This window comes from Rhodamnia argentea, chromosome 2 (assembly GCF_020921035.1).
Source record: "Rhodamnia argentea isolate NSW1041297 chromosome 2, ASM2092103v1, whole genome shotgun sequence".
In the NCBI taxonomy this organism is placed as follows: domain Eukaryota; kingdom Viridiplantae; phylum Streptophyta; class Magnoliopsida; order Myrtales; family Myrtaceae; genus Rhodamnia; species Rhodamnia argentea.
This window is the reverse complement of record NC_063151.1, coordinates 30,221,556-30,247,145: the sequence shown is the minus strand read 5'-3', so window position 1 is coordinate 30,247,145 and position 25,590 is coordinate 30,221,556. Positions and strand designations below refer to the sequence as shown.

The window sequence follows — 25,590 nt, the reverse complement described above, 5'->3', positions numbered from 1 at the left end:
ACACTTACGGAGAAAAGGGAAGGATGATGTGTGGGCCGCGGAACGGGACTTGTGGCTACGGACAAGTTGATTTCGGCCCAATAGCCCAAGAAATCCCCAACTTTACTTTTTTATCTCGTAAAAAATCTCAAACCTTATACCCAGCCACAATTTTATCTTAAATTTTTTTTTTATCTTCTAAAAAATCCTCAACTTTAGATTTTATTCCAATTCTACCCTAAACATTTTATCCATAAAAAACTCTCAATAGGTCCTGTCTTAATTCTAGTTTATGGAAAACTCTCAGCTTTTGGTCTTATCTCAATTTTTGGGTCCATTTTCAATTTACCCTAAAATTTTTAAAGCCTTATAAAAAATCACAAACTTTTACTTAAGTCATGAATCTGTCTCTGCTAACCCTTCGTCCAAAATTTCTTAACAATCGAGAATTAGAAAGCTCCTGAGCGCAAGCTCTTCGATCGCAAGAATCACGAGAAATCGAAGATCGAGAGTAAAATCACTAAAGACGATTTTGACAGAGGGTTTTCTTTTTTTCGGGTGAAACGAAAATCTTCATTTCATTTAAAAGAGGGATGTACATAGCTTCAAGATAAAGATGCAAATTCGACAAAGCAACTAAAATAAGCAAATCTAAAAAGTGAATCAACTTGGTACATCCTAGAGACTCTCGCTCATTCCACAAAGATGGATCTGTTGTAGCATCGAAGAACAAATGGCGGCCGATTACCGAATCTTGGATCAACATCCGTAATGAGCACACGCCGAGAAATCTCTCTCCAAGAATTACGATTTTTCTAAAAGACAATGCACACTTAGGTTCGGCGTCTTTAGCAGCATCATCGTATAAAAAATACAACAATATCAAAGTGTTGAAAGAACACAGAAAACACCTTGTAAATCCCCATATTTAATTCTAAATTGAGATAGAAGAGCACACAAATCTATATGTAGTTCTAGATCGGAAGAGAAAAACTACAAGAGAGATACCAGTTGAATGTAAAATCACTTGCGGAAATATCGACCATTAAAGATAGCATAGGAGTCTCGAGAACTAGTGCTCAACAATATGGAATAAGCAGCCAAAGCCGAAGTAAGCAAGCAAATCCAGAGATGGTATATTTCGAGGCACACATTCTTCGATCTTCGTAGCTTAAGGATATCGATGTTTATGTAAACAACAAAAAAAAAAACTAAATGATAGAGAAAATGAGAAAATCAAAGATGAGAAGGGAGAAGGGAGGGAGAGACACTCTTGGAAAATCTGCTCTTGTGGTAGCTGGGTTTGTAGAAACCCTAAAGGAGAGGGAAAGGGGAAAAGAGAGGGATCACCGATATAGATTTTGACGGGGAGTTGATGGAGACAGGCTTATGACTTAAGTAAAAGTTTGTGATCTTTTTCCGAGACAAAAAAACAAAGTAAAATTGAGAAAGACAAAACATGACTTATCAAGAGCTAGGTTGTAAGCAGACACGAGTCCCCATAGGAATTCCCCACACAACAAACGATCACATGATGTCGAATCACCATCAAAGGAGTAAATCCAGCATCAACTTTTTATGAGGTTGGAAGGTAAAAATCAGCACAATTCTAAGAAACATACATAGTCTCTATCTATCAATCGACTTGAGTTTTTGGATTAGACCTTCTAATACGGTATCGAAGCCTGATTTAATTTTAATCTATTTCGCGTGCGCGTCCGCCAGGTAAAACGATATTTCATACGAGGCACCTTCCTATCTTCTTCCTCGGTTTCCCTTTTCTCGGGGAATCCCAAAAAGGGTATTTGGAGATTTTGGAGGGATGAGACAATGTTGACTTTCTTCATTATTACTGGCAAATCATAGCAATAACTTAAAAAAGTCCAGGAATTAGGCAGATGGGCCCTGCGCACGTGGAACCCTTTGGCTCGTTCAAACAGGTTGCTAAGCAAGTCTCCCGAAATTCTGGTGCTGTACCTTTCAAATTTCCTTCCTGGTCCCTCCCCAGATCCTCATTTTTCTTCTCCGATAGTAGCTCTGGGGTCACGGTCACAGAAAGAGATAGATGGCGAAAAGGGCTGTTTCCCTATTGGATGCGAGAGTATCTAATGAAAGACGAGAGAAGATGAGTGCCCGCCTGCTCGTGCTCACGCATGTTATGAGCCCGTTGACTAAACATCAATGACAGCTCGCTCGACTATTTTTCTAAGCAATTACATCAAGACAGGGACGAAGAAGAATAGAACATGGATCCCCTCAAATAATGTCTGATGCCACGAAGGGAGTGACAAGTTTTGAACATAGACTGGCGGAAAAGATCGGGGGAGCTTGCCGCTGCCGGACGGTCTGATAGAACTATCCGAAGACACAAAACTGAAAATTTCCGCAGCAACACAGAGACGACAGCAGAGCGATTGGCTCCCTGAAGGTTTGCTGCTGCGTTCGTTTCGCCGACAAAGACCAGTTGTTGTTTTTAGTCACGTCGAATCTGGACGCAGTGGTGAATTAACCATACGACATGAAAATGGAAAAGAGTTGCGGATTTCGGTGGAGGGAATTTGAGGCAGAGAGCCAGAATTTCTCACTATTTCAACAGTGCTGCTATTGCTACAACTTTACAACAATCGTCTCCTTTTCTCTCATCACATCTCCAGATTCTTTCTTTTCTTATGGACAAGAACAATCGACGCAGTGTGGAAAAACTATAAACGAGAACATATGAGTTAGCAAAACTTCCCCAGAGAACACGAGTCAATGCCGCACCAGAACAAAGTATTCAGGACTCTCGCCGATGCCATAATTCGCCATTCACAGACTACGAGCGACCGAGAATCCCTTCTACTTCGCTCTCTCACCACACAATATCCTTCCAACTTCTTCATCTCATCGATGTTCTGCTTCTATTTACACTACTTGGAATGCGAAGCATTGATAGTAACCTCATTGCCAATTTCGGAACCGAAGCTCACTAGTCCTAACTGAACACGATTCAGGGGTCATGAACCTAAGGTTCTTTTTCCCGAGATTCGTCGATTACCGAGTCTTTCAGCGAAAGGCCATCGAGAATGTCACTCTCTGAATCGACCTGAAGCTCCTTAAACATCGCCATCACTTGAATCATGGTCGGTCTCCGATAAGGCCTATCATCAAGGCACTCGAATGCAATTCTCAAATAGTGGTACAGCTCAACCTCCCCGGATTTATGCACCATCATTTCTGGGTCCAGTATCTCATTACCTCTCTTCTCTCTCTGGAGCTGCTTGGCCCATCCGACGAGGTTATTATCATCGCCAAACACAGAAGAGTCGATCGGCCTTTTGCCCGAAAGAAGTTCCAGAAGTATTACGCCATAACTGTACACATCGCCTTTCGCAGTGCACCGAAAACTCTGATAATACTCCGGGGGAACATAGCCTGGAGTTCCTGCTAGGGTGCTCACGCTGAGATGGGTGTCAAGAGCATTCACCAATCGAGCCATGCCGAAATCAGACACTCTAGCTTCGAAGTTCTCGTCCAGAAGGACGTTGCTCGACTTCATGTCCCGGTGGATGATGTGAGGTATGCAACTGTGGTGAAGAAAGGCTAGGCCTCTCGCCGACCCGATGGCAACCTTCTTTCTTGCGGGCCAATCAAGTTTTGAGGCTCCTCCTCCCTTAGAGCGATCGTGAAGAACCGACTCGAGGCTTCCCCATTTCATGTACTCATACACAAGGAGCCTCTCCTCGCCGACCTTGCAATAACCCATTAAAGGAACCAGATTGCGGTGCTTGATTTTCCCTATGGTTTCCATTTCTGCCATGAACTCTCTGTCGCCCTGACCCGTCACGTGAATAAGCTTCTTTATGGCAACGACATTCCCGTCCCTCAGTTTAGCCTTGTAAACCTCGCCAAACCCTCCTGAACCGATGAGGCTCTCCGCGCTGAAACCATTTGTAGCTTCAAGTAAATGCGCGAAAGTGAGCTTACGCAGAGGCTTCTCGAATGTGGCAACGTTGATGCTCAACGGGTCATGGACACTGGAGACCTTCCAGCTGCCGCTACCCGAAGTGGGGAGGCTCTCTATGTACTTCCCACCTTGTTCCTCGATCTTCTGACCCCGCTTGACACGGTAAAGTGCGACGGTGAGGCCAAAGATGCATGTGAGGAAGAAAGTGATGCCTATGACCATCCCGGCCTCAAAAGATTGCTTCTTATCCCCGTTATAATTCTTCAACGGGTGGCTCGACCCGCTCCCAGTTCCACAGGGTGGTAAAGGGACCCCACAAAGGCCGCTGTTGTTTGCATATCTGGATTGCGGGAATGTTGTGAGCTGACCTCCGGAAGGGATAAGGCCACTTAGGCCATTGTTGGACACATCAAGATCATTGAGGAAATTGAGAGAACCCAATGAACCAGGAACAGGTCCTGTGAGATGATTGTGTGAAAGATCTAGGACTCCTAAAATCCTCAAACCTCCAAAACCGACGGGAATATTCCCTGTAAGATCGTTGTGTCCAAAGTTTAGAACTTGCAAGAAGCTCATGGAGCCATAATTCTCCGGGATTGTCCCCGACAAGAAATTGTAGGACAGATCGAGGAAAATCATGCTCCCATTGCTGGTGAAAGGGTAAACAGTCATGCCCGAATAGATCCTAGTCGTTGGACAAGAATGAACCATTGGAAAGCTCTCCAATCTCGCCGGACGTATCCCCTCAAACTCCACCAATCCTCCAGCACCTCTGCACTCTGTACCCCCCTCGTTCCTCACGAAAACAAATTGCTTGCCAGAGACACTGCCCGGCATTACCAGGCCGGACTGATCAGCGAGATCAGGTGGGACCGGACCTGTGAGGTCATTGCTGTTCAAGTCGAGCCAAATTAGGCTCCGACAGTTCCCGAGCTCTGGCGGAATCTGTCCGGTGAGCGAGTTGTTGCCCAGTTGAAGGATCGCAAGGCTCGCAAGATTCCCTACCCCTGCAGGTATCTCTCCTGTGAGACGGTTACTAGAGAGTGATACCCAGATCATGTTAGTGCAACTGGCGATGGATTTCGGAATGTTTCCAGAGATAAAGTTGTTATTCAGGATCAAAGTCTCCAAGTTTCCTCCGTTTACGCAAATGCCTTCCGGAATTACGCCGGTTAGGTTGTTTGCCCACATAACCAGGTCCAAGAGATTCGGCAAATCCCAAATTTCTTTCGGGATTTCACCATCCAGGTCATTGAAGCTGAGATCTATTGATTTCAGATTCTTGCAGTTTCCGAGCTGCCAAGGAACGGTTCCTGAAAGGTTGTTATTTGGAAGCAATAACTTCTCCAGGGGCGAGGATAAATTGTTTGAGCAAAATCCATAAGGAACATTTCCTGTAAGTTCGTTGGAGCTGAGGTCCAGCACCTGGAGCTGAGTGCACTGATACAGAGATGCCGGCACGTGGCCGGTTATATTGTTGAACGGCAAGTAGAGAGACTTGAGGCTCGTGATGTTTCCAATCACCGTGTCGAGAAAATCTCCGTACAGCCGATTGTTCCCAAGGTTGAGACTTACGAGAGAAGAGCACCAAGCGAACGCTGGCGGCAACCCGCCAGAGAGGTTGTTCCAAGAAAGATCGAGCTCTTGCAAAGTCCCGCAAGACTGCGCCAACTCTGGTGGGATTTGCCCCACAAATTGGTTGTGTGACAGATACAGTCGTTCCAAATTCTTGAAACCTCCTAGCAGAGCACCAGGAATCATGTCCTGCAGCTCATTGTGAGACAAGTCAATCGTCTGCAAGAGCTGGCAGTTCTTGAGGCTCGCCGGGAAGTTGGTGCCTGAGAGACAATTGTGCGAGAGATTGACCACTATAAGGTTTCCGCAGCTGCCGAAGTTGAGATCGGAGAATTTTCCCGAGAAATTGTTCCGAGAAAGATCCAGGAACTTGAGTGATGCAGGGGAATTGGCCACAAACTTGGGAGGCAGAGCCCCGGTCAAATTATTACTCGACAGATCGAGAAATGACAAGTTCTTGCAAGAGTAAGGAGTGGCATCAAACTTCCCAACGAGCTTGTTGTCGGACAAATCGAGCAGATTCAAGTTCTGGCAGTTCGTGAGGGTGTAATTCAAGAGGCCAACATCAGAGATTTGGTTGGAAGAGAGATCAAGCTGAACCAGGGAAGGCCCGAATTGAAGATACCCACCAGGAATTGAATTGTGCGAGAGGTTGACGTAAGCAAGCATGGTGCAAGAAGCCAAGAACGAATTGGCCAGTAAAGGGTCGGTCAAGTTGTTGGAGGACAAGTCAACGCTCTCGAGGAGGCAAGAACTGCTGCCACCGCCGGTGCCGGAGAGATCGCCGGCAGAGAAGGAGTTGCCGCGCAGGTTGATGGACCGAAGGCCTTGCAGTGCCGCCAGATCGGGGAGGCGGAGGGAGCCCGCGAGGCCGGCGCCGCTGAGATCGACGGCGGAGACCCGGCCGTCGGAGGAGCAAGAGATGCCGTTCCACGAGCAGGGAAGGGACGATGTCGCCACCCAGCTGGACAAGAACCGGTTCGGGTCGGACCGAACAGAGGATTTCTTGAAAGAGAGCAAGCCGGATACGTCGTCGTTGGTGGCTAGTAGTTGTCTTCTAGCTTCAGCAACTGCGATGAGGAGGTGAAGCAGAAGAAAGGGTACGAAGCTCAAAGAGCCATTGATGATTCTCCTCCATTCTCTCTTCATTTTTCTTTACTCCCTTTTTCTTTTTCTTTTTTCTGGGTCTCGTTTGTCTCTTCAGATGTTCATGAAAGAAGCGCCAGCTGAAGCTCCGGCCGAGAGAAAGCAAAGCAAGTATCACTCTTCCTCTCTTCTTTGTTGGCTGTGCGTTTCTTCCTCTGTTTTAATTTAAACTCCGTTCCTTGGTACCGGGGTTTCTTCTGAATCTGCTCTCGACTGGGGCTGATTTCTCCGCATTGTTGGCTCTATCAAAGAGGAAAATAAGAAAAAAAGGAAAAAATCAACAACTGGCAAGAGAATAAAGAATGCTACAGGAGAAAGGAAGAGAGAACAGGGGAGGAAAAAGATCTAGAGAGAGAAACGATCGAGTCAAAGACTCAACAAAGTCGAAGCATAAAGTGACAGAGGGAGGGAGAGAGAGTGTGGGAGTGATTGAGTGGAGGAGATGCGAAATGGGCAGTTAAGAAAAGTACAAGAAAAGAAGAAAGAGGAGAGACAGTCCAACTGACTTACTCGCGGAGGAAGACGGAGAGAAGGAAGAGATAGATATACCTCTGAAGAGAGAGGGACAGAAGAGAGATTGCTGATGCGATGTGCAGAAATGTCGGAACCCCGCCACTCCCTGCGCGCGACGCTCCCGTACTCTTTACCTCGGATGAGACAGAGCGATGGGAGATCAATCGCAGCAGAACGCAAGACAAAAAAGAGCTCCAACACCCGCACGCACAAGGCAAAAAGGGGAAACGGCCCTTCTTCTCGATCGGACGGCGGCCGGAAAGAGGCCCGCGGGCGGGAGAGTTGACAGTTGTCGGGCGGCGGCTCCAAATTCTGCCGCACGGAGCGAGAGAGGGACGAGAGGAGGAGGAGGAGGAGGAGGAACGGAGAATAAATGAGCTTGTGGGTGTGTGTGTGTGGGGGGGTGGAGAAAGGGAGGTTGCCTTGAGCTGGTTGAAAAAGCTCTGAGCAGAGAGAATAGAATAGAGGAGGGAGGGGCCAGGCCAAGTTGAAGCTGGGTGCCCTTTGAGAGTTCTTGAAGCGAGAGAGAGCGATGGAGTTGCTTTTCCTCTTCCCTACTCTTTTGTTTGCACTTAGACTTCTTTTCTTTTCTCTTTTTTTTTATTCTTTTTTTTTTTGGGTGTTGGCCACCCTTTAATTAATTTAGCTTTCTCAAATTAAGGGGAAGGGAGGTGCGGGGTGGTGGGGGTCCAGGCAAACTTTGGATTTGATTCGTGCCTGTGCTGTGATTTCATATCTCCCTCCCTCCTCCCTTTTGATTACTTCCCGCTTGCCCCCGCCCCGTAACAAGCCATCGTTACCATTGAAAATGAAAAAAAAAAAAGAATTTAAGTTTTTACATTATTTGAGCGTAAACATGACTTGAAAAAATTTCAAGACTGAAGTAGATTTTATTTCAATTAAGAGCCCAAAGTGGCCATGTCGATCTCGAAGAAGGACAACTGGAATTTTCACCTTTTTTACTTCTTTGGAGTTTTTTTTTTCCTTTTTATTCTTTGTTTCCTTTTTCTATTTTTCTTTTCTTTTCATTTCGCCAACTGGGTTGCCGACAATGCTCGGAGAGGGCTAGGCGAGGGTCGCCTCCCCCAACCTCGCCGAGGGTGGCCACAGGTGAGCCATGGGCGAGGACCTAGAAAGGGCGACCCTCAACCAACGGTCGACGAGGGCTTGCGGGCCCTTCCTCGGTCGTCGGCGAGGGCAATAGTTGGTGAGGGTCGTTGGGCCCTCGCCGACCGCAACAAAAAAATTTTTTTAATTGTGACAAAAATACCATTGACTGGCCTGCAAGATGAGACTCTTATTTGAAAGTGTCGTAGACATTTTATGTCTTTATTTGAAATTTTCTCATAAGACATTCATATATTATTCCCTTTGTTTTCTAATTTGTTTGGATAACATCACATTTTTATTACTTGATTTCTATCTCGGACGCACTCGGATCATCGACGACGCATCATTCCGCAACTTTATCTAATGAGTCTTGAATGTTCTTAAAGGTGCGACATACGAGATTGAGTATTCTCCTAATACGGATTTATTTTTTTGGAAAAATATAATGCTCATTGGGAAAACAATTCATCTTAATCACTCAAGTTCGCGTCGGTTAATTTTAGGGCATGGAGTTACTCTAGCACTCGTAGGAGAATGTTGTACAAGAGAAATGCTCGGTACATATTACGAGCTCTCGTCGGAGTTTGTCTTCCCAAGTAACGTGGAAGTCCTAAACCTATTGTAACTGTGTTAATTCAGTCATAAACCTTTTAATTGTGCTAATTCAGTCTTAAACCTTTTGACAACTTACCAATTATGTCATAAACCTTTCAATTATGCCAATTTAGTCCTAAACCTTTTGAAATTTTGTCGATTTAGTTCTAAATTTTTTAAAATTTTGCCATTTTAGTCCTAAACTTATTATTTGAGTAATTTGCCGGAATGACTAAATTGATAATTCATGAAAAAGTTTAGGACTAGTTAGGCAAATCATTAAAAGGTTTAGAACCAAATTGGCATAATTAAAAGGTTTATGACTGAATTGATAATTTATCAAATGGTTTGTGACTAAATTGGCACAATTAAAAAGTTTAGGACTGAATCGACACAAGTGCAATAGGTTTAGGACTTTTTAGACAATTCTTCCCGTGGCGAAGTTCGATGGAGCATTCACTAAATAGAATGGTCTAATTAGGTATAAAAAAAATTAGCATTGCTGCCGCATTTCTTTTTTCCTAATCTCGTTTATCGAATCACATGCCAAATTCTTATTTAATCCGTAGAAAATAAATGTGAAATATGTTGAATATTTAGACGATTTGTGTTAGGATTCATCATACAATCACAAGGAAATAAAGCGTAAAAATAAAAAAGAAACGTCGAGACATGAGGTTTTATCCTGGTTTACCCTTAAATTAGGACTACATCTAGCAAATGATTTCATTAAAATTAGCATCTCGCATCTCTCGTTATATGATTTAAGCACAAGTGAAAAAATATATATATAGCAAGAACTATTTATGGGTCCAAATCTAAATTACTCATGAAAAACAAAAAAGCCATTTGCAAGGGAGCAGTGCCCGCCTAACCCCACCGGGGCGGCTCCCCTGCACCCCCACTCGCCTTCCTTATGGATGGGAAGTACGAATCACGTCTCAATAATCTCAAACTTGAAAAATCATTTCTCGAATGCATTCGCTACCTATTCCCACACATACAGTGGATCCTAAAATTTACCTAGGAAATGCCGCAATATAAAATCTCATACGGCAGAAAATACAAAATAATTACGGAAGTGAATGTTGCGCACGCATGAAATCTCAAACTTTTTTTTTTTATTTTTTTTATTTTAATTCCAATTCATATATATTTTTCAGTTGCGATATAATTAATAAATAAATAATTTCTCGGTTGATGAGCTACGTGTCCCCTATCGAGACCCTCCATCCCGATTCTTGCCCATCGAACGCCAGCTCGATGCTCGTGAGCAGCTGCCTCACGAGCGGCGACCTTGCCGCGTAAATGTGCGCGAAAGTTGCCATCGAAACGTGCGACGACATTTCGCGCTTTTAGCAACATTTGCATGAAAAGCATTTAAGGTTTCACAGGAGTCGCCCTCGTGTTATTTATAATTACTAAAGTGTGTCCTTTTCTAGATTTAGTCCTGCGTGCTTCTCGGACAGTCCGATCCGCTTCTATCTTTTGGGGAAACCAAAACGAAAATATAAATATATATGTGTATACATATATTTACGAATCACAATGCAAAAACTTTTATGGGAGTAATGCTAGAAACACAAAGTATATTACCATAACATGTTTCCTAATTACGGGGCTCTAACTTAGGCATATTTCTCTACATGATGTCTCGATTTAATATAGTGAGGAATCAAATTTAATGTGATGTGTTATTCGAGCAGATTGAGCAATCGAGAAATCTGCCACATTGAAATGGGTAGGTGAGATTACATATAAATCGATCCCTTCTCCTCAAGAGAGGAAGAATCTCAAAATGCCACGACGGCTTCAATCAATTGTTAAAGGCCAGTTATGATTAGTCGATTTTTCTTTCTTCTATTTGGTTTAGAAAATTGCAAGGTCGAGGAGACAAATGTAAGCGTGCGTTTGAATCTCACGTCATGCGATAACGAAAGAACAACAGAAATAAATTTCATACGAGCCATCAACGATATTTTTTATTTTTACAAAGTCGGCATCATTTTGTGATGTACACCCGTCCGTCAACATCCTCACGTTCAACATAGTTTTTGATGTATGGCGAGCCGATCTGGACACAGTTTCCGAGGGGACTATGCTCCGGTTTTTTTTTTTCAAAACGAAACAATCTCTTTTAGGTCTAACTGGACACAACGGAAAAGAAACACATGTAATCCCGTTCATTTTTTTTTTTACCGACAACGTTTTCATTTTTGGAACCGTCGATTTTTGCCTATCTGATTGTGAATCGGCAATCGGTGACGGGAACTGAGTATACTATAGTTTTCAAGGTAATCGTCTCCTCGATGGACCCAAATGTAAAGCGCGATAGGACATAGAGGCCGGATCGAAAAAGATTGTCCCATCCCCGAAAACATAAATTCCGAGTTCCGACAACTCGCGAGCAACAGGGACGATGATTTTACGGCACTACCCTTTTTTGTTAGTAGTACATTGTGGGGGAAGTCAAGTCTTCTTATTTTATCGTAAGGACAAAATTGAAAATTATTTTATTAGAATAACATAAGAAAATGCCTTTTTTTTTGGCTTTTCTTTTTTTTTTGGGGGGGCACATTTGTCAGGATGCACACCGCACGAGCGCATCCTATTCTCTCTCCCCTCCGTTAGATTCGCACCTTTGCCTCCTCCCTCAACCCACGCACTTCACTTCACCCCAAATATATTTTGCTATATTTAATATATATTTAGAAAAATAAAAAAATAAAAATAAGTGGCCCACGATATGTATGATATAAAAAAATTAAAAAAGAGAGATTGTGACAATTGGAGGGTTTTCCGAACGTGTTCGGTACGGCTTTCTAGTTAGGCTGCGAGGAGGGGGGTGCTTTCGTTTTTGCGAAATGTTTGGTAAAAACCCCTTTCACGACCGCTTGCGCAAAAGCCGCCCTTTAGCAGTTTCAAGGTATTATAAGCTTCTAAGCTTTTCGCAAAACCGTCGGTAACGACCCCTTCTTTGACGATGTGATGGGCTTCTCTCGTACGCATGGTAATCTCGAAGTAGTTATTGCCGGATGCATAATACGATCCTCCAAAAGACCCGTCGGCGGCCCCAATTCGATTCGTGCCGAACGGGCTCGGGCAAATCCGTGGGGTTCATTCGAAGCCCTTCGATCACCCCGAGTAATCCTTCTCTCACCCCGAGTAATCCTTCTCGTCAGGGTCGGCAGCCCCCCACTCTCTCACTCCCGCGACCCCGCATCAATACGTGGGGATTTTAATGAGAGAGGTTTCCGGTGGGGGACACGCCGGAATCCTCGGAAGGAAAGCAGCCCGATTTCTGGACCGTCCGTCCGTCCATACAGTAAAAAACATAAGATTGGCACGAAATTTCGTTGGCATTATATTACTCGTTCGTGTTGGGGTTGCTTCTGATTTTGAAAACGTCGAACGTTAAATAATGGAACAAAAAGGCGTGTTCCCGCGGTGAGCCCCACAACGAAAAACTCCCCCGCCCCCCCGGCGAAAACACTAAACATCGGAGAGTGGGGCCCGCTCCTTTCGGGGGCGCACGAGCGTCTCAAACGGTGCGTCGTCGTCACGGGTCCTTCTTGTCCCGAAGTTTCATTTTTTCATTTTTATTTATTTATTTGTTCGAGCTAATTTTTTTTTTCCTGTTTGTTTATTTAATTGGATAAATAAATAAGGAAAAAAAATTGTTTCTTCGTTTTCACTGCACACGGCGAAGCTCGTGACTTGGTGGGGGACTGGGTCTCACCCCGGAAAAAGCGAATTTCGAATTTGGGATGAGCGTGCGGCTTCTCCTCTCGTTGCCGTAAATAATAATATTGTCCACCCCGAGGAGAATTTTACGGTATTTTTTTCGGGTTTGGAAATTAACGCCCCTGGAATGCTTTTCCACGTGTCGACTCGAGATTCGTGTTTCGTCGATGGAGTTTCACAAACTACTTTCGAGGTTTGTTTTTCCAATCCAATGCCGAGCCACAAGAAAAAGGAAAAAAATTTCAAATAAGAATCTCGAGTGAATTTTGTTTCAAATAAAAACATGAAGTGCTTTCTTTGTTTCGGAGAAGGGCCCGACCCGCCGGCAACTCTCGCCCAAGCCCTCATCGATCGAAACAAAGGAAAAAAAAAAAAAAAAAAAAGAAAGTGAAATGATGTAAGTGCCTTTGGTCATACCAATAAAAAAGACATTTCATGTCCTTACTTGAAAAAAGATCCATTTCCGACCCTTATTTAATAAAATGAGAGCACTTCACGTTTTTATTTAGAATTTTGAAAAACTAAAGCCGCTTCGGGGAAAAAAAAAATTCATGATTACGATTTGAATTGTTATTGCCATGGGGTGAGATATAGGCTTTGGTGAATTGCTAGGGCGCGCTGTAATTCGGAGCTGAAAAATCGAACCAAATATATAAAATGCACGATTCACTTGTGTATCTATTAAGAGAGGCTAAACGAGAAAATCCGAAATAAAGTAACTTTCGTTTTTCCTTCGCAGGGTGCGGGATTAGAGAGTGCTTCGAAAGCAAGTACGGAGAGTCCAACTGGAACACCGACGTAAAGAAAAGCTCAAAAGGCACGGCAATGACGACCCACCCCTTCTCGATAAATCAAAACAGTACCCGACCGTAAAAGATAAGGTTCGACGAATTATATGACGATAATCGAGCAATTTGACCAGTTAAAAAAAAAAGAAAAGGGTGATTTGACCAAAGACTTTTCGGATGGGCGAAAACGATGGAGGAGGATGGAAGCAAAGGCAAAGAAGCAAAACATAGGATAGGCGGGGGGGCGGGGGGGGGTAGCTGGCAAATGGACCCGTCCCCGTTATTTGACTTTCGTGGCGTTCTCGGGTTCGGGTCTCTTTCTTTTTCATTAGGTTTTTAGGTGGTTTTGGTGAGTTGAGTACCGCACTTTCTTTTCGAATTCCCCCCGGACTTTTTTTTAAAATTTCCTTTGGACAGCTCACTGGAAAACAAGGGGAAAAATTGTTAGATACATCGAGGCCGATGCATTAAATTATGTCGTCAATTAACGTGATCAATCTATAGATAAATACCTAAGCGATGAAATTTGATTTAACGTCCGTGAATGCCCTTTCGAGTAATCTAAAAATCAAATCTTACGATCGAGTTGCAGTATCGCCAACATTATTCGTCGAATAATATCGACAAATGGGAGTGTTTTTTTATTATTTATTATAAATTACGCAATGGACAGAGTTAATAGGGTTTCGAGAAATTACTTTGTGAATTTTAATGTTAATTTATCGTTCTTTCTTCTTCTTCTTTTCCAACTGGTGAGTGGGACTCGTCCTGGTACCGAAGATTTGGCGGGCACTGCAGAGATTATTTGCACCCTGCTTGCTCTTCTGGTAGGCCACACGTGTGGGACTGTCTTTTGATTCATTTGGGTCGTTCACATGCTATTTCAGTTGGTTTTGGGGAACTTGGAGGGTCATGAATATAAGAAAGAAATTCTAGTGCTCCATTCCTTGAGTAGGTGCCCCAAAAGTATAGCAAGGCCAGGCCAGCAATTTCTCTTGCTATTTTTGTTTTTGGACCGAAGTCTATTCAATTAAGTAAGTGGCTGTTTAACTTACTCTCCTTTTTTTCTTTTCAAGAAAATGCTTTCGTGATAGTATTACAAGATTGTCGGTTATTTTTTTACCGTAAATCCACATACACCATCACCGCGTATTTTGCATAAAATACTCGTTAATTGAAAAATCGTGGGGTCGCAAATAATGACGATATTGTCGGACTATCATGGTAGCAGCTCCCTTCTTTTTAATAGTTTACTTTTGTCAATGTGAAACACCTCCCCTCTTCAAAACCCTTGCGAGTTTTTTCAATTTAGAGAGCCCCAAACGGAAAATAAGAATTTGCTTTATCGGTTGCTTATGGACTGAAGCAGAGCCACCCATAAAGCTAGTCCTCGATGCGATCGTTGCGGCGTCAATAGCCAATTCGATGATTACCGCAACGCCGATCAAATACGAATTGTGAGAAATCATACTTCAAAATCAACCATATCGATGAACGACAGATCAAGTCAAACTAAACTCCATGTCAGAATCTCACATCTCCGAGTGCGGAGGAACATATGACATATCGAGATGAATATTTTGTCGACCCACCCACGAAAAAAAATTAAAAAAAATAAAATCAAACAGCTCAGTCTCCCCGTTCAAATATACTTTCAGGTTTGAACGGGGTTTGCCGTGCCCCACAAGCTGGCAGCATTTTGTTTCCCGGTTATTTAACTTGCTCTGCAATAATAGCGCCAAAAGTAATATTATTTTTAACCCCCCTTAAATCATGGGAAATCTCTTTTTGTTTTCAATTGGGTCCCTGAGCCTTGACTCTTTTATCATTTTTCTTTCCTCAATACCTACCGAGCCTATTTAAACGACCCCTTTTTTCTCGGGCCAAAACCTATATAAATTTTGACTTTAAGGTTTCAATTCTTTGCTTCCCTTTTGACGTTCCGGGCCGTCCGGTTTATGATTGAAAGCAATAGATAAGAACAGTTTATACTTTATATATCCAGTTGGATGGCACAACAAGTTATCAACAAAACATTAAAAAAAAAATTATCTGTTTAATTACCATCTGGGTCTCAATATTTTATCTTTCTGCCCCCCTCCTCTCTCTAAGTTTTCTTTTCTCCCCCACATCCGGAAACTTATCGTATTTGCAACTAGGTCCTTCGTTTGGTTGGGAGGTGGTAAATACGACTCAGGTCAAGAATCATCTCCAAATGAAAAAAAGAAAAAAAGAAAGTTAAAAAAAGAAGCGGTGATCATGACCAGGACAGGACCCAGCTAATAATAGAGCAAATCCAAGGAAATGATCAGCCTCGCTATCATCATTGTAGTTCGCTATATTGGATGGCGAGATCATCACTTGCCATCACTAAATACTACGTAATTTATCGCATTAAAGCATTTATGTTTGTTTTCTACGTGTTGATTTCGTTAAAATGGGAGTTGTGTATCTTGTAATAAAATAACATGTTATAATCATGGCAAGAACATGGATTTATCTCACGGGGAAACATTTTTGCCAATTTGCGTAAGGAGTGCAAGAGTTAGAATAACAAGTTTTGTACATCTTCGGATAGACTAGAAACGTAAAATAATTACCGTACTGATTAAATGGTTATAGAATAATTAGGCGAGGGCGATTCGGAGATATGTTTGGAACGCGAAATGAAAGTTCATGAAATTACTACATCATGATCTCGACTGTTATGAATTACTATCTTGTGGTCCATCTTGTGATGAAGCGCGATCATGATCCATCTTAATTGTAGCGCGCGCTCGTTATCATTAATCATACGACAATAAAGATCCATCTCTTTCACAAAAAACTTACTTTCCAAAAGTATAATCCTCATTTGGAAAATTCCAAATAAGACCTTTAAGTATCCTTATTTTCTCTAAACAAAGGCCTGAAGTAGTATTATTTCAAAAAAGGGCATAAACAAGGGCATTTTCGCCATTTTCTTATACATATTCCTTTTTTTCTTTTTCTTTTTTGTCTTTCCTTTTCGCCGGTGGCCGCCCATACTAGTCGCCGTCCAGGGTTGGGCAAATCGCCCTCAATGGCCTCAGGCGAGGGCCACTTGCCACAAAATAAATAAATAAATAAATAAAGTAAATGACGAGAATGCCTTTGGTCATACATTTCTTTGAAACAATGAGGGCGCTTTAGGCCCTTATTTGAAAATTTTCCTCCTTTTTTACAACATTTGAATCGTTGACGAGAACGAGTTTACAATTTTTTTTCATAATCAACAAAATTCATAAAAACAACGATCTCTTTTAAGAACTAGATATGAATTTCTAGAATACGACTAGGCTCCGATGCTTGAAATGGGATTCCACTGCCCATGCCCAAGTCCTAGGTGACTAGGCTTGTGTCCCTCGAGGTCGGCCTGGACCTAAAAACCTGAGCTTGGGTCCTCGATGCCCAAAATCGGGACTTAGGGTCATACTCAAAACTTCTCGAATGCATGTTTTATAGTTTGATGGGATATGTTCGTTATAAAATCTAAAACTCGTCATCAAAGTGTAATTGAATCCTAAAACTTGCAAAAAATGCAAACGAGTCCTAAAACTTATCAAATTAGTGCAATCGAGTTCTAAAATTAATTCTGTCCAATTTAATTAACATAAAATGCTGACGTGAATTTTATAATGTTTTTCCAAAAAGATTGATTTTTTTTTCTCACTTTCGCCGTCGTTTTTCTCTTTACGTCCCTGTGTGTGGATTGTTGGAGATGGGAGCGTGCTGCAGCACGGATCGCGATGCGGGTCGGAGCTGGGTTGGAATGGTGAATGTAGATCGACATGATGAGTTCGAAGGCGACGAAGGAGGAGCAGGACGCGGCGGGAGTGGGGGAGATCTTGGAGGGGGCGTGAGGCTGAGAGGCTCTAACGATTCCTGTTGCATGTTCACCAAACAAGGAAAGGAAAGGCATCAATCAAGACGCCACGGCCTGTGCGGGATGTAAATTTTGAGGAATTTGTCTCGTAAGTTTATACTGTTGATATTGCTTTTGGGAATGCTTTGCTTTTTCTAAGAGCCGTACAGTTTTCTGGGTTCAATTCTCTGTCTTTTTTTTTTTTTTGGACGAAAACGACGTCGTTTTAGTCACGTCATCGCCACATGGGAGAGAGAAAATATTAAAAAAAAAATCTACATAAGCATTTTCCGTTAGCCAAATTGGACGAAGTTAACTTGAGGATTCGATTGCACCAATTTGATAAATTTTAGGACTCGATTGTACTTTTTGCAAGTTTTAGGATCCAATTGCACTTCTGTGACGAGTTTTAGGACTTCTAGCGAACATATTCTTAATTTTATTATTTAACCTAAATTGTCTTTCATATTATTTTCAAAATACAGCCAAACATATGAATCATTTGTGTTTTTCTTCCTGAAAACGAGTTGCTTTAAAATATATTTCAACAAAGCTCTTTTTTCGGAAAACAAACGGAGAGAGGAATTATTGTAAATGATAGCTCATACGTCCACAAAGATATTTAGGCATAAATTATTGTCGATAATAAAAACATCTTTCATTGACAATACTTTTATTCGAGAAGGAATTGGGAATGGGGCAAAGTACGAGCGACCCTAATTATTGATATTCCGAAGACATATGTAATGTTTGTTCTCAGCGAATCGAAACATCTGGACCAACGGAAGGCGCCCCGTGTTTGACATAACGTGAGCGGAGGATGTTACATGCCCGGCGCTTTAACTTATGCAATTCATTTTAATTTAACAATTACTAAGTTCTATGTTTTTTTTTTATAAAACAAAAAACACATACCTCAATATGATTTTACGAGATTATTTACATGGTATCCAGCACCGCACACGAGAAATGGTGCTCTAAGTCTATGGTACTATGCTTGGAGCCTTCCCGGATCCCCGTGCGCAATTTTCAAATTGCCCAACCGAACCTCTGAGAATGGACGACGACCGATCTGAGTTTTCAAAAGGGAATAGATCTGTGGCCCTCTCCACCAGAAGTGCCAAAGGGTCCAAAACTCGAAAATCCGAATTGGATCGTATTGAACCGGCTAGAATTTTCGGTTCTTGAGTAAGACAGAGCTAGTATTTTAACGCAAAAATTATCAAAAATATTTTGTATTTGTGTTAATTCAAGACATCCGGCCGATTTTGGCAGAAAATCGTTGATATAGACGCTAATCATTGGCACGATTGACGCCGACGTTGACAACTTTCAAATATTTTTTCATTAATTAATTTATTTTTCTTTTCTATTTTCTCTTGTTTTTTTTTTTCCTTCATTCTTTTCTTTTTTTATTGCCTATTGTGCCGGGCGAGGGTCGTGACCCTCGCCCAAATGTGGGCAAAGCTGCCTTCACCTGCTGTCGGCGAGGCCACAACCACCTTAGCTCGCGTTCGCGCCTCAAGATGGTCCGGGTGAGGTTGCCCCTTCCAAATATGGGCAAGGCCAAACTCGCTAGGGCCTTGCTGGCCGCAAGCGAAGGCAGCCTTGCTCACCGCCGAAGAGGCCACTGTCGCCTTAGGTCGCGGTTGCACCTCAAAATGGTTTAATTGAGGCTGCCTCTTCCCGATTTGGGCAAGGTCCCCTTCACTCGCAGTTGGCGAGGCGGTCTCACTTGTGGCCACGTTAGCCTCCTCCACATTTGGGCAAGGGTTGCGACCCTCGTCCGCCACGGTGGGTAACAAAAAAGAAAACAAAAGAAAAAATAAATAAAAAATTGAAATGTCAACGCCGACCGCTTCACATAGGACGACCGGCGTTCATGTTAGAGATTTCAAGTCAGAATTGACCGTATGACTTGAATTGACACAAATGCAAATGGTTCAGGACTTAATTGGCCGAAAAAAAGTTTAAAACTAAATTAACACAACTGCAATATGTTTATGATCTTTTTTTTTTTTTTAATTTGCCATATTCTAGCGGATCTTATAATTCTCACTCAAGCCGGTCCGAGTTTCGGGCTTACGATGCTCGAGCCTGAATTGGCCCGGCCTGGTTTCACAATAATTTAAAAATATATAAATTTGGAAAAATTTAAAAGCTAGTCATCTATCATACATACACCTTAATAAAGCTACAAAAATAATAAGTAAACTATCGGACTTCAAATGAGCGGTAAATAGTATGTTATTTCAAAGGTTAGGAGCGGGAATTTTATTCATTTTGATGAAACTTATTAAATATTTAAGTTAGTTATTCGTAAGGCCTTGTCACGAGCTGAACTCGTATGATAAGGATAGATACACAACTCCTTTCGCGATGGATGAAATACAAATTTTCAATTAATCACCCAATAAAGGAGGTTTTCATGAACTGATGTTTTTAAGGCACTCGTTAAAATCTATATTGCTTTATAAAATCAACATTTAATGTCGGTGTCGTGCTCTAAAATGACTATAGTTCCACTTCAACAGATCGAACATACTACGTAATGTCATGGGTTGTATAGTGAAAAGACACCGACCGTGAGTGCTTTCACTGCTTTCACTTTCCAAACTTGTGTTTCTTTCCTCCTTTTAATGTGCCCATACGACACGACAATTGCTATCCTCCTATACTTCCGACATTCCATAGTCGCACGTATTTCCTCCATGCATGGCTTCCATGAAGTTTTTGCCTCGTAAAGTTTATTTTAAGATGCTATCCTCATGCACATCTTAAGATCGTACTCTTTTAAAATCACAAAAAGAGTCGGTCACGCTCGCATGCTGCCCCGAAAATGAATCACCAATTAAGAGAATTTATATGAATTTAGGGTGCACGTGTTTGATTCGAGGAAAAGTTCATGATAAAGGAAAATGTCGTTCGGAAAATCATTTTCCAAGAAAATATTTTCCCTTTTCAGGTTAGAAAGTTTATTTTCCTAACTTTAAATATGCATGTTTTCTTGCGACCGTAAATGATTTTTCGCCGGCCGATCACTTTTCAGCAAATGAAATGCATGAAAGCCCAAAAAACTAATTTGCCGGATTTTTTTTTCCTCACCGAAACAAACATACCATGCTTCAGATAAAAACGCCATGATAAATGAGAATCCTTTTCAGGATATCATTTTCTAGGGAAATTTTTTTTCTCCCCTTTTTATGTTAGGGAATTCCTTTACCTAGCTTTACGCACGTGCATATTTTTTTTGTTACCGTAAATAGCTTTTTGTTGACCAACTATTTTCAACAAATCAAACGCGCAGAAAAAGTTCAGAAAATTAATTCGCGAAAAATGCCTTCACTCGAACAAAGACCCACCCTTAATCCGAATTCCTATTTACAAAAGGAATCGGTTAAGCCGCGTTCCCACAACCCTAGTTAAAATTACTAAAGCTATTAATAACTTATATTGTCATATTTTGAAAATAAAAAATTAACACGTTTTAAATTTTTTTTTTTGAAATGCCTGCAATAAATGTATTTATTATTAATAATTTTTTTGAACATGTAATAAATATTTTTATATTTGCAAAGTGTGATTAATGAATTTCGGCGAGTGTGCGAAAAGGCACACTCATCAAGATAATGCTGCTAAGAAGGGACCCGGAAAGTTCACCTGTTCATAGAAAAACTCCCGTTGGGCGCGGATTTCGTTACGCAACATGTCAGTGGCGGCACAGACACCAACGAGCTTATGGTCGTCGTCACCTTCTTCTTCTTCTTCTCGCCGTCAATTTTGATAATATCAAACCCTTCGCCAAAGATTTATGCGCATTTCATATAAAACCTCTGAATTTCAAACAGCACTGTCCCAATCCGAACAGGCTTCATCAATTCGCTTCTGGGTTCAATTCACCGGTCTCCGTTCGATTCTCTCAGCTCAGCGGGTAAGGCCCCCCTCTTCAGCCTTCGAATTCGTTGGTATTTGCCGTGCTATTTCGTGGGTCGTCGTTGGTTTTCACGTTGTAAGTAGCATCAGATTCTTTGTTAGAAACGAAGAATTTTCTTAGAATTGCGTGTGTGGGAGTTCTGCTCGGTGGAGTTTAAAACAGAGTTAAATCTTGATCATTTTGTTTAATCGAACTGGGCGATGGATTAGAAGCGTTAGTTGGCGTCTCTCTGTTATATATTATAGAGGGATAAAAATGTGATCTTTTTTATCAGATTAATAGTGTAATGGAGAGTTCCGGTAGCAAATGCATGAATCTGGCCATTCTTAATCACCTTTGTTTAGCTTATCGGGATGGGTCGTTGAGCCTCAATTTAAGAAGTGTCTGTACTTTGTCCGTTTTCATTCTTGTGTTTTTCTAGTTGGGTTCACGGGTGGTTTCATTGATCTCTTTTGGTAGAGGGGAAATACTTGTTTTTTTCGGAAGTTTTCTGTTGCTTAATGATGTGATTTCAGTCTGCCTTGGCTTACTGTTCATTTCCCCGCTTATGTGGGAAGTTGACTCTGGATATTAAAAAAAACAAGAAACAGATGCTGCTACTTGCTGTCCCGTCTCGGTTAGCTCGAGCCACTTGCCCTAAAGAAAATTAGGAGGAATTCGCCAGTTGACCATGCTAATGAGAGGCTGAGTGATGGTGGCATCCATGGATAGATGCCCCAGGATTCTCTGGTGTTGATGAGTTTGCTGCAGTATCTGATAAAGCTCATAACTCATCACACAAATGGCAAGGGATTAAGTGTGAATATCGACGACTTTGTAGTTCATTTGTTCTGTTCTATTGATGTTAGCTAACTACCTGGTTGCTGTCTTCCAAAACTTAAAATCGATAAATCTTGTTAACAAATGTGGAAGTATTACAAGTTGTGGCTGTGCAGAAACTTGCGTTACTGGAATGGTTCTAACAAATGTTTCAGAGATCATTTGGGAATTAGCCGTTGCGTTCTCGATTGTTCATCATATCAAACTCATACAAAAAAAAAAAAAAATGAAATTCTCAATGAGATGGGTTTGATGGTAGGACTGAAATAGTTCAATGGCTTTTAGAGTGAAATCATTCTCTGAACACTTAAGTCGAACGATTAGTCCCTTGACAATGTTAAAACTGATCTCTAAATCATTTGGAAATGGTTTAAATGGCGTCGGGTGATGCTTGTTGCTAGCAAAATATGATTCAAGGAGCAATTGATAGAGTTGCAGCTCAGAAATTTCCTGACTCGTGCAGTACAACACATATATTATCAGAAACAACATCACTTGTACAGCTACACTTAAGGGTATCTTCTACAGGTGATGCTTGTTGCAGCAATTGTTGCAGCTGCAACTTTTATGGCATAAGCTCAGGTTGTGCACTAGCTATTTTCTTCAGCTCCTTACAGGAAACAGAACCTCCAGCGCATCAGTCTGCAAAATGTGCAAATGTGCACAAGTTGCTTTGTTCGAGGTTATCAACGCGTGGTCTAGGTAGTAGGTACTCCTTTAGATTGATAAATGACCTAAGTAGACTGGTAATGCATAGTTTACTGGTGCAATAAAGAGAGATACAAGACTGTATCTGGATCGTCAGTGTTTTTCCTCAATTGCCAAGAACTAACCAACCAACATTGCAGGATAATACAATGGCTTCTCTGGCAACCGCCGAAGTCTGTGACTCAAACGCGTCTGTCTTAGCAAGCGGCGACCTGCGCGTGCTGCATCCAGTATTCCAGATATACGGCCAGAACAGAACGTTCTCGGGTCCCATTGTCACTCTCAAGGTGTTTGAGGACAACGTCCTGGTTCGGGAGCTGCTCGAAACCAGAGGCGAAGGGAGAGTGTTGGTCATCGATGGCGGAGGAAGCTTGAGATGTGCACTGGTGGGTGGGAACATGGGACAGTTGGCTCAGAACATGGGATGGGCTGGAATTGTTGTGAATGGCTGCATTAGAGATGTGGACGAGATCAACGAGTGTTCGATTGGTGTCAGGGCCTTGGCCTCGCATCCCCTGAAATCGAGCAAGAAAGGGGTCGGGGAAAAGCATGTCCCTCTCCACATCGCCGGCACGCTGATCCGCGACGGCGAATGGTTGTATGCAGATAGCGACGGGATTCTCATCTCCAAAAATGAACTGTCTGTCTGAAGCTTGAAGAGAGCTTTTCCTAGGGAGCATGATTCAACGTGAAATTGAACTTTGCCAATTTGTTTTGTTCTCTCATTGATTTACGCATTTGGTAGTGGCCTAAGCCAGAGGGCAAGAACTTCAAGTTTGTTGTTACGTGCTGTCTGTAGTAAAACACTCTCAATGAGAGCTGGAATAAACCAAAAATGAAGTTTCTCAACATATGTCCGTTCGTTTGTATCACATTATTTACGTTTTACTTACAGCACCAACCACTTGACATGTGCAAAAGTTAGAATAACAAGTTTTGTACATCTTCGGATAGACTAGAAACGTAAAATAATTACGGTACTGATTAAATGGTTATAGAATAATTAGGCGAGGACGATTCGGAGATATGTTTAGAACGTGAAACGAAAGTTCATGAAATTACTACATCATGATCTCGACTGTTATGAATTACCATCTTGTGATGAAGCGCGATCATGATCCATCTTAATTGTAGTGTGCGCTCGTTATCATTAATCATATGACAATAAAGATCCATCTCTTTCACAAAAAACTTACTATCCAAAAGTATAATCCTCATTTGGAAAATTCCAAATAAGGCCTTTAAGTATCCTTATTTTCTCTAAACAAAGGCCTGAAGTAGTATTATTTCAAAAAAGGGCATAAACAAGGGCATTTTCGCCATTTTCTTATACATATTCCTTTTTTTCTTTTTTGTCTTTCCTTTTCGCCGGTGGCCGCCCATACCGGTCGCCTTCTAGGGTTGGGCAAGTCGCCCTCAATGGCCTCGGGCGAGGGCCACTTGCCACAAAAAAAAAAAAAAAAGAACAAAGAAAAAAAAAAAAAAAGTAAATGACGAGAATGCCTTTGGTCATACCTTTCTTTCAAATAATGAGGGCAGTTTAGGCCCTTACTTGAAAATTTTCCTCCTTTTTTACAACATTTGAATCGTTGACGAGAACGAGTTTACAATTTTTTTTCATAATCAACAAAATTTATAAAAACAATGATCTCTTTTAAGAACTAGATATGAATTTCTAGAATACGACTAGGCTCCGATGCTCGGAATGGGATTCCACTGCCCATGCCCGAGTCCTAGGTGACTAGGCCTGTGTCCCTCGAGGTCGGGCCTAGACCTAAAACTTGAGCTTGGGTCCTCAATGCCCAAAATCGGGACTTAGGGTCATACTCAAAACTTCTCGAATGCATGTTTTATAGTTTCATGGGGTATGTTCGTTATAAAATCTAAAACTCGTCATCAAAGTGTAATTAAGTTCTAAAACTTGCAAAAAATGCAAACGAGTCCTAAAACTTATCAAATTAGTGCAATCGAGTTCTAAAATTAATTCCGTCCAATTTAATTAACATAAAATGCTGACGTGAATTTTATAATGTTTTTCCAAAAAGATTGATTTTTTTTTCTCACTTTCGCCGTCGTTTTTCTCTTTACGTTCCTGTGTGTGGATTGTTGGAGATGGGAGCGTGCTGCAGCACGGATCGCGATGCGGGTCGGAGCTGGGTTGGAATGGTGAATGTAGATCGAGATGATGAGTTTGAAGGCGACGAAGGAGGAGCAGGACGCGGCGGGAGTGCAGGAGATCTTGGAGGGGCGTGAGGCTGAGACGCTCTAACGATTCCTGTTGCATGTTCACCAAACAAGGAAAGTAAAGGCATCAATCAAGACGCCGCGGCCTGTGTGGGATGTAAATTTTGAGGAATTTGTCTCATAAGTTTATGCTGTTGATATTGCTTTTGGGAATGCTTTGCTTTTTCTAAGAGCCTTACAGTTTTCTGGGTTCAATTCTCTGTCTATTTTTTTGGACGGAAACAACATTGTTTTAGTCACGTCATCGCCACAGGAGAGAGACAAAATATTAAAAAAAAAATCGTGTCAGCATTTTCCATTAGCCAAATTGGACAGAGTTAACTTGAGGACTCGATGGCACCAATTTGACAAATTTTATTACTCGGTTGTACTTTTTGCAAGTTTTAGGACCCAATTACACTTATGTGACGAGTTTTAGGACTTCTAGTAAACATATTCCTAATTTTATTATTTAACCTAAATTGTCTTTCATATTATTTTCAAAATACAGCCAAACATATGAATCATTTGTGTTTTTCTTCTTGAAAACGAGTTGCTTTAAAATATATTTCAACAAAGCTCTTTTTTGGGAAACAAATGGAGAGAGGAATTATTGTAAACAATAGCT

General features: G+C 41.8%; 2 protein-coding genes across 3 annotated transcripts; one reads left to right on the top strand and one right to left on the bottom strand.

The window, feature by feature from the left end:
- Positions 1-2,527: 2,527 nt before the first annotated feature.
- On the bottom strand, positions 2,528-7,641 carry LOC115735702 (receptor-like protein kinase BRI1-like 3). Its single transcript, XM_030667089.2, has 2 exons — positions 7,196-7,641; positions 2,528-6,888 (listed from the first exon to the last, which is right to left on the bottom strand). Exon 2 carries the CDS (start codon positions 6,647-6,649, stop codon positions 2,984-2,986), a length of 3,666 nt encoding a protein of 1,221 aa, XP_030522949.1. The 5' UTR covers positions 6,650-6,888; positions 7,196-7,641; the 3' UTR covers positions 2,528-2,983.
- A 13,326-nt stretch (positions 7,642-20,967) lies between these two features.
- LOC115729695 (putative 4-hydroxy-4-methyl-2-oxoglutarate aldolase 3) lies at positions 20,968-23,590 on the top strand. 2 transcript variants are annotated; one of them, XM_030660631.2, is made up of 2 exons: positions 20,968-21,209; positions 22,880-23,590. In XM_030660631.2, exons 1-2 carry the CDS (start codon positions 21,090-21,092, stop codon positions 23,387-23,389), a joined length of 630 nt encoding a protein of 209 aa, XP_030516491.1. In that variant the 5' UTR covers positions 20,968-21,089; the 3' UTR covers positions 23,390-23,590. The 2 variants fall into 2 exon arrangements, with proteins under 2 accessions (XP_030516491.1, XP_048130388.1); XM_048274431.1 differs by lacking the exon at positions 20,968-21,209 and adding an exon at positions 22,586-22,690.
- The last annotated feature ends 2,000 nt before the right edge of the window (positions 23,591-25,590 follow it).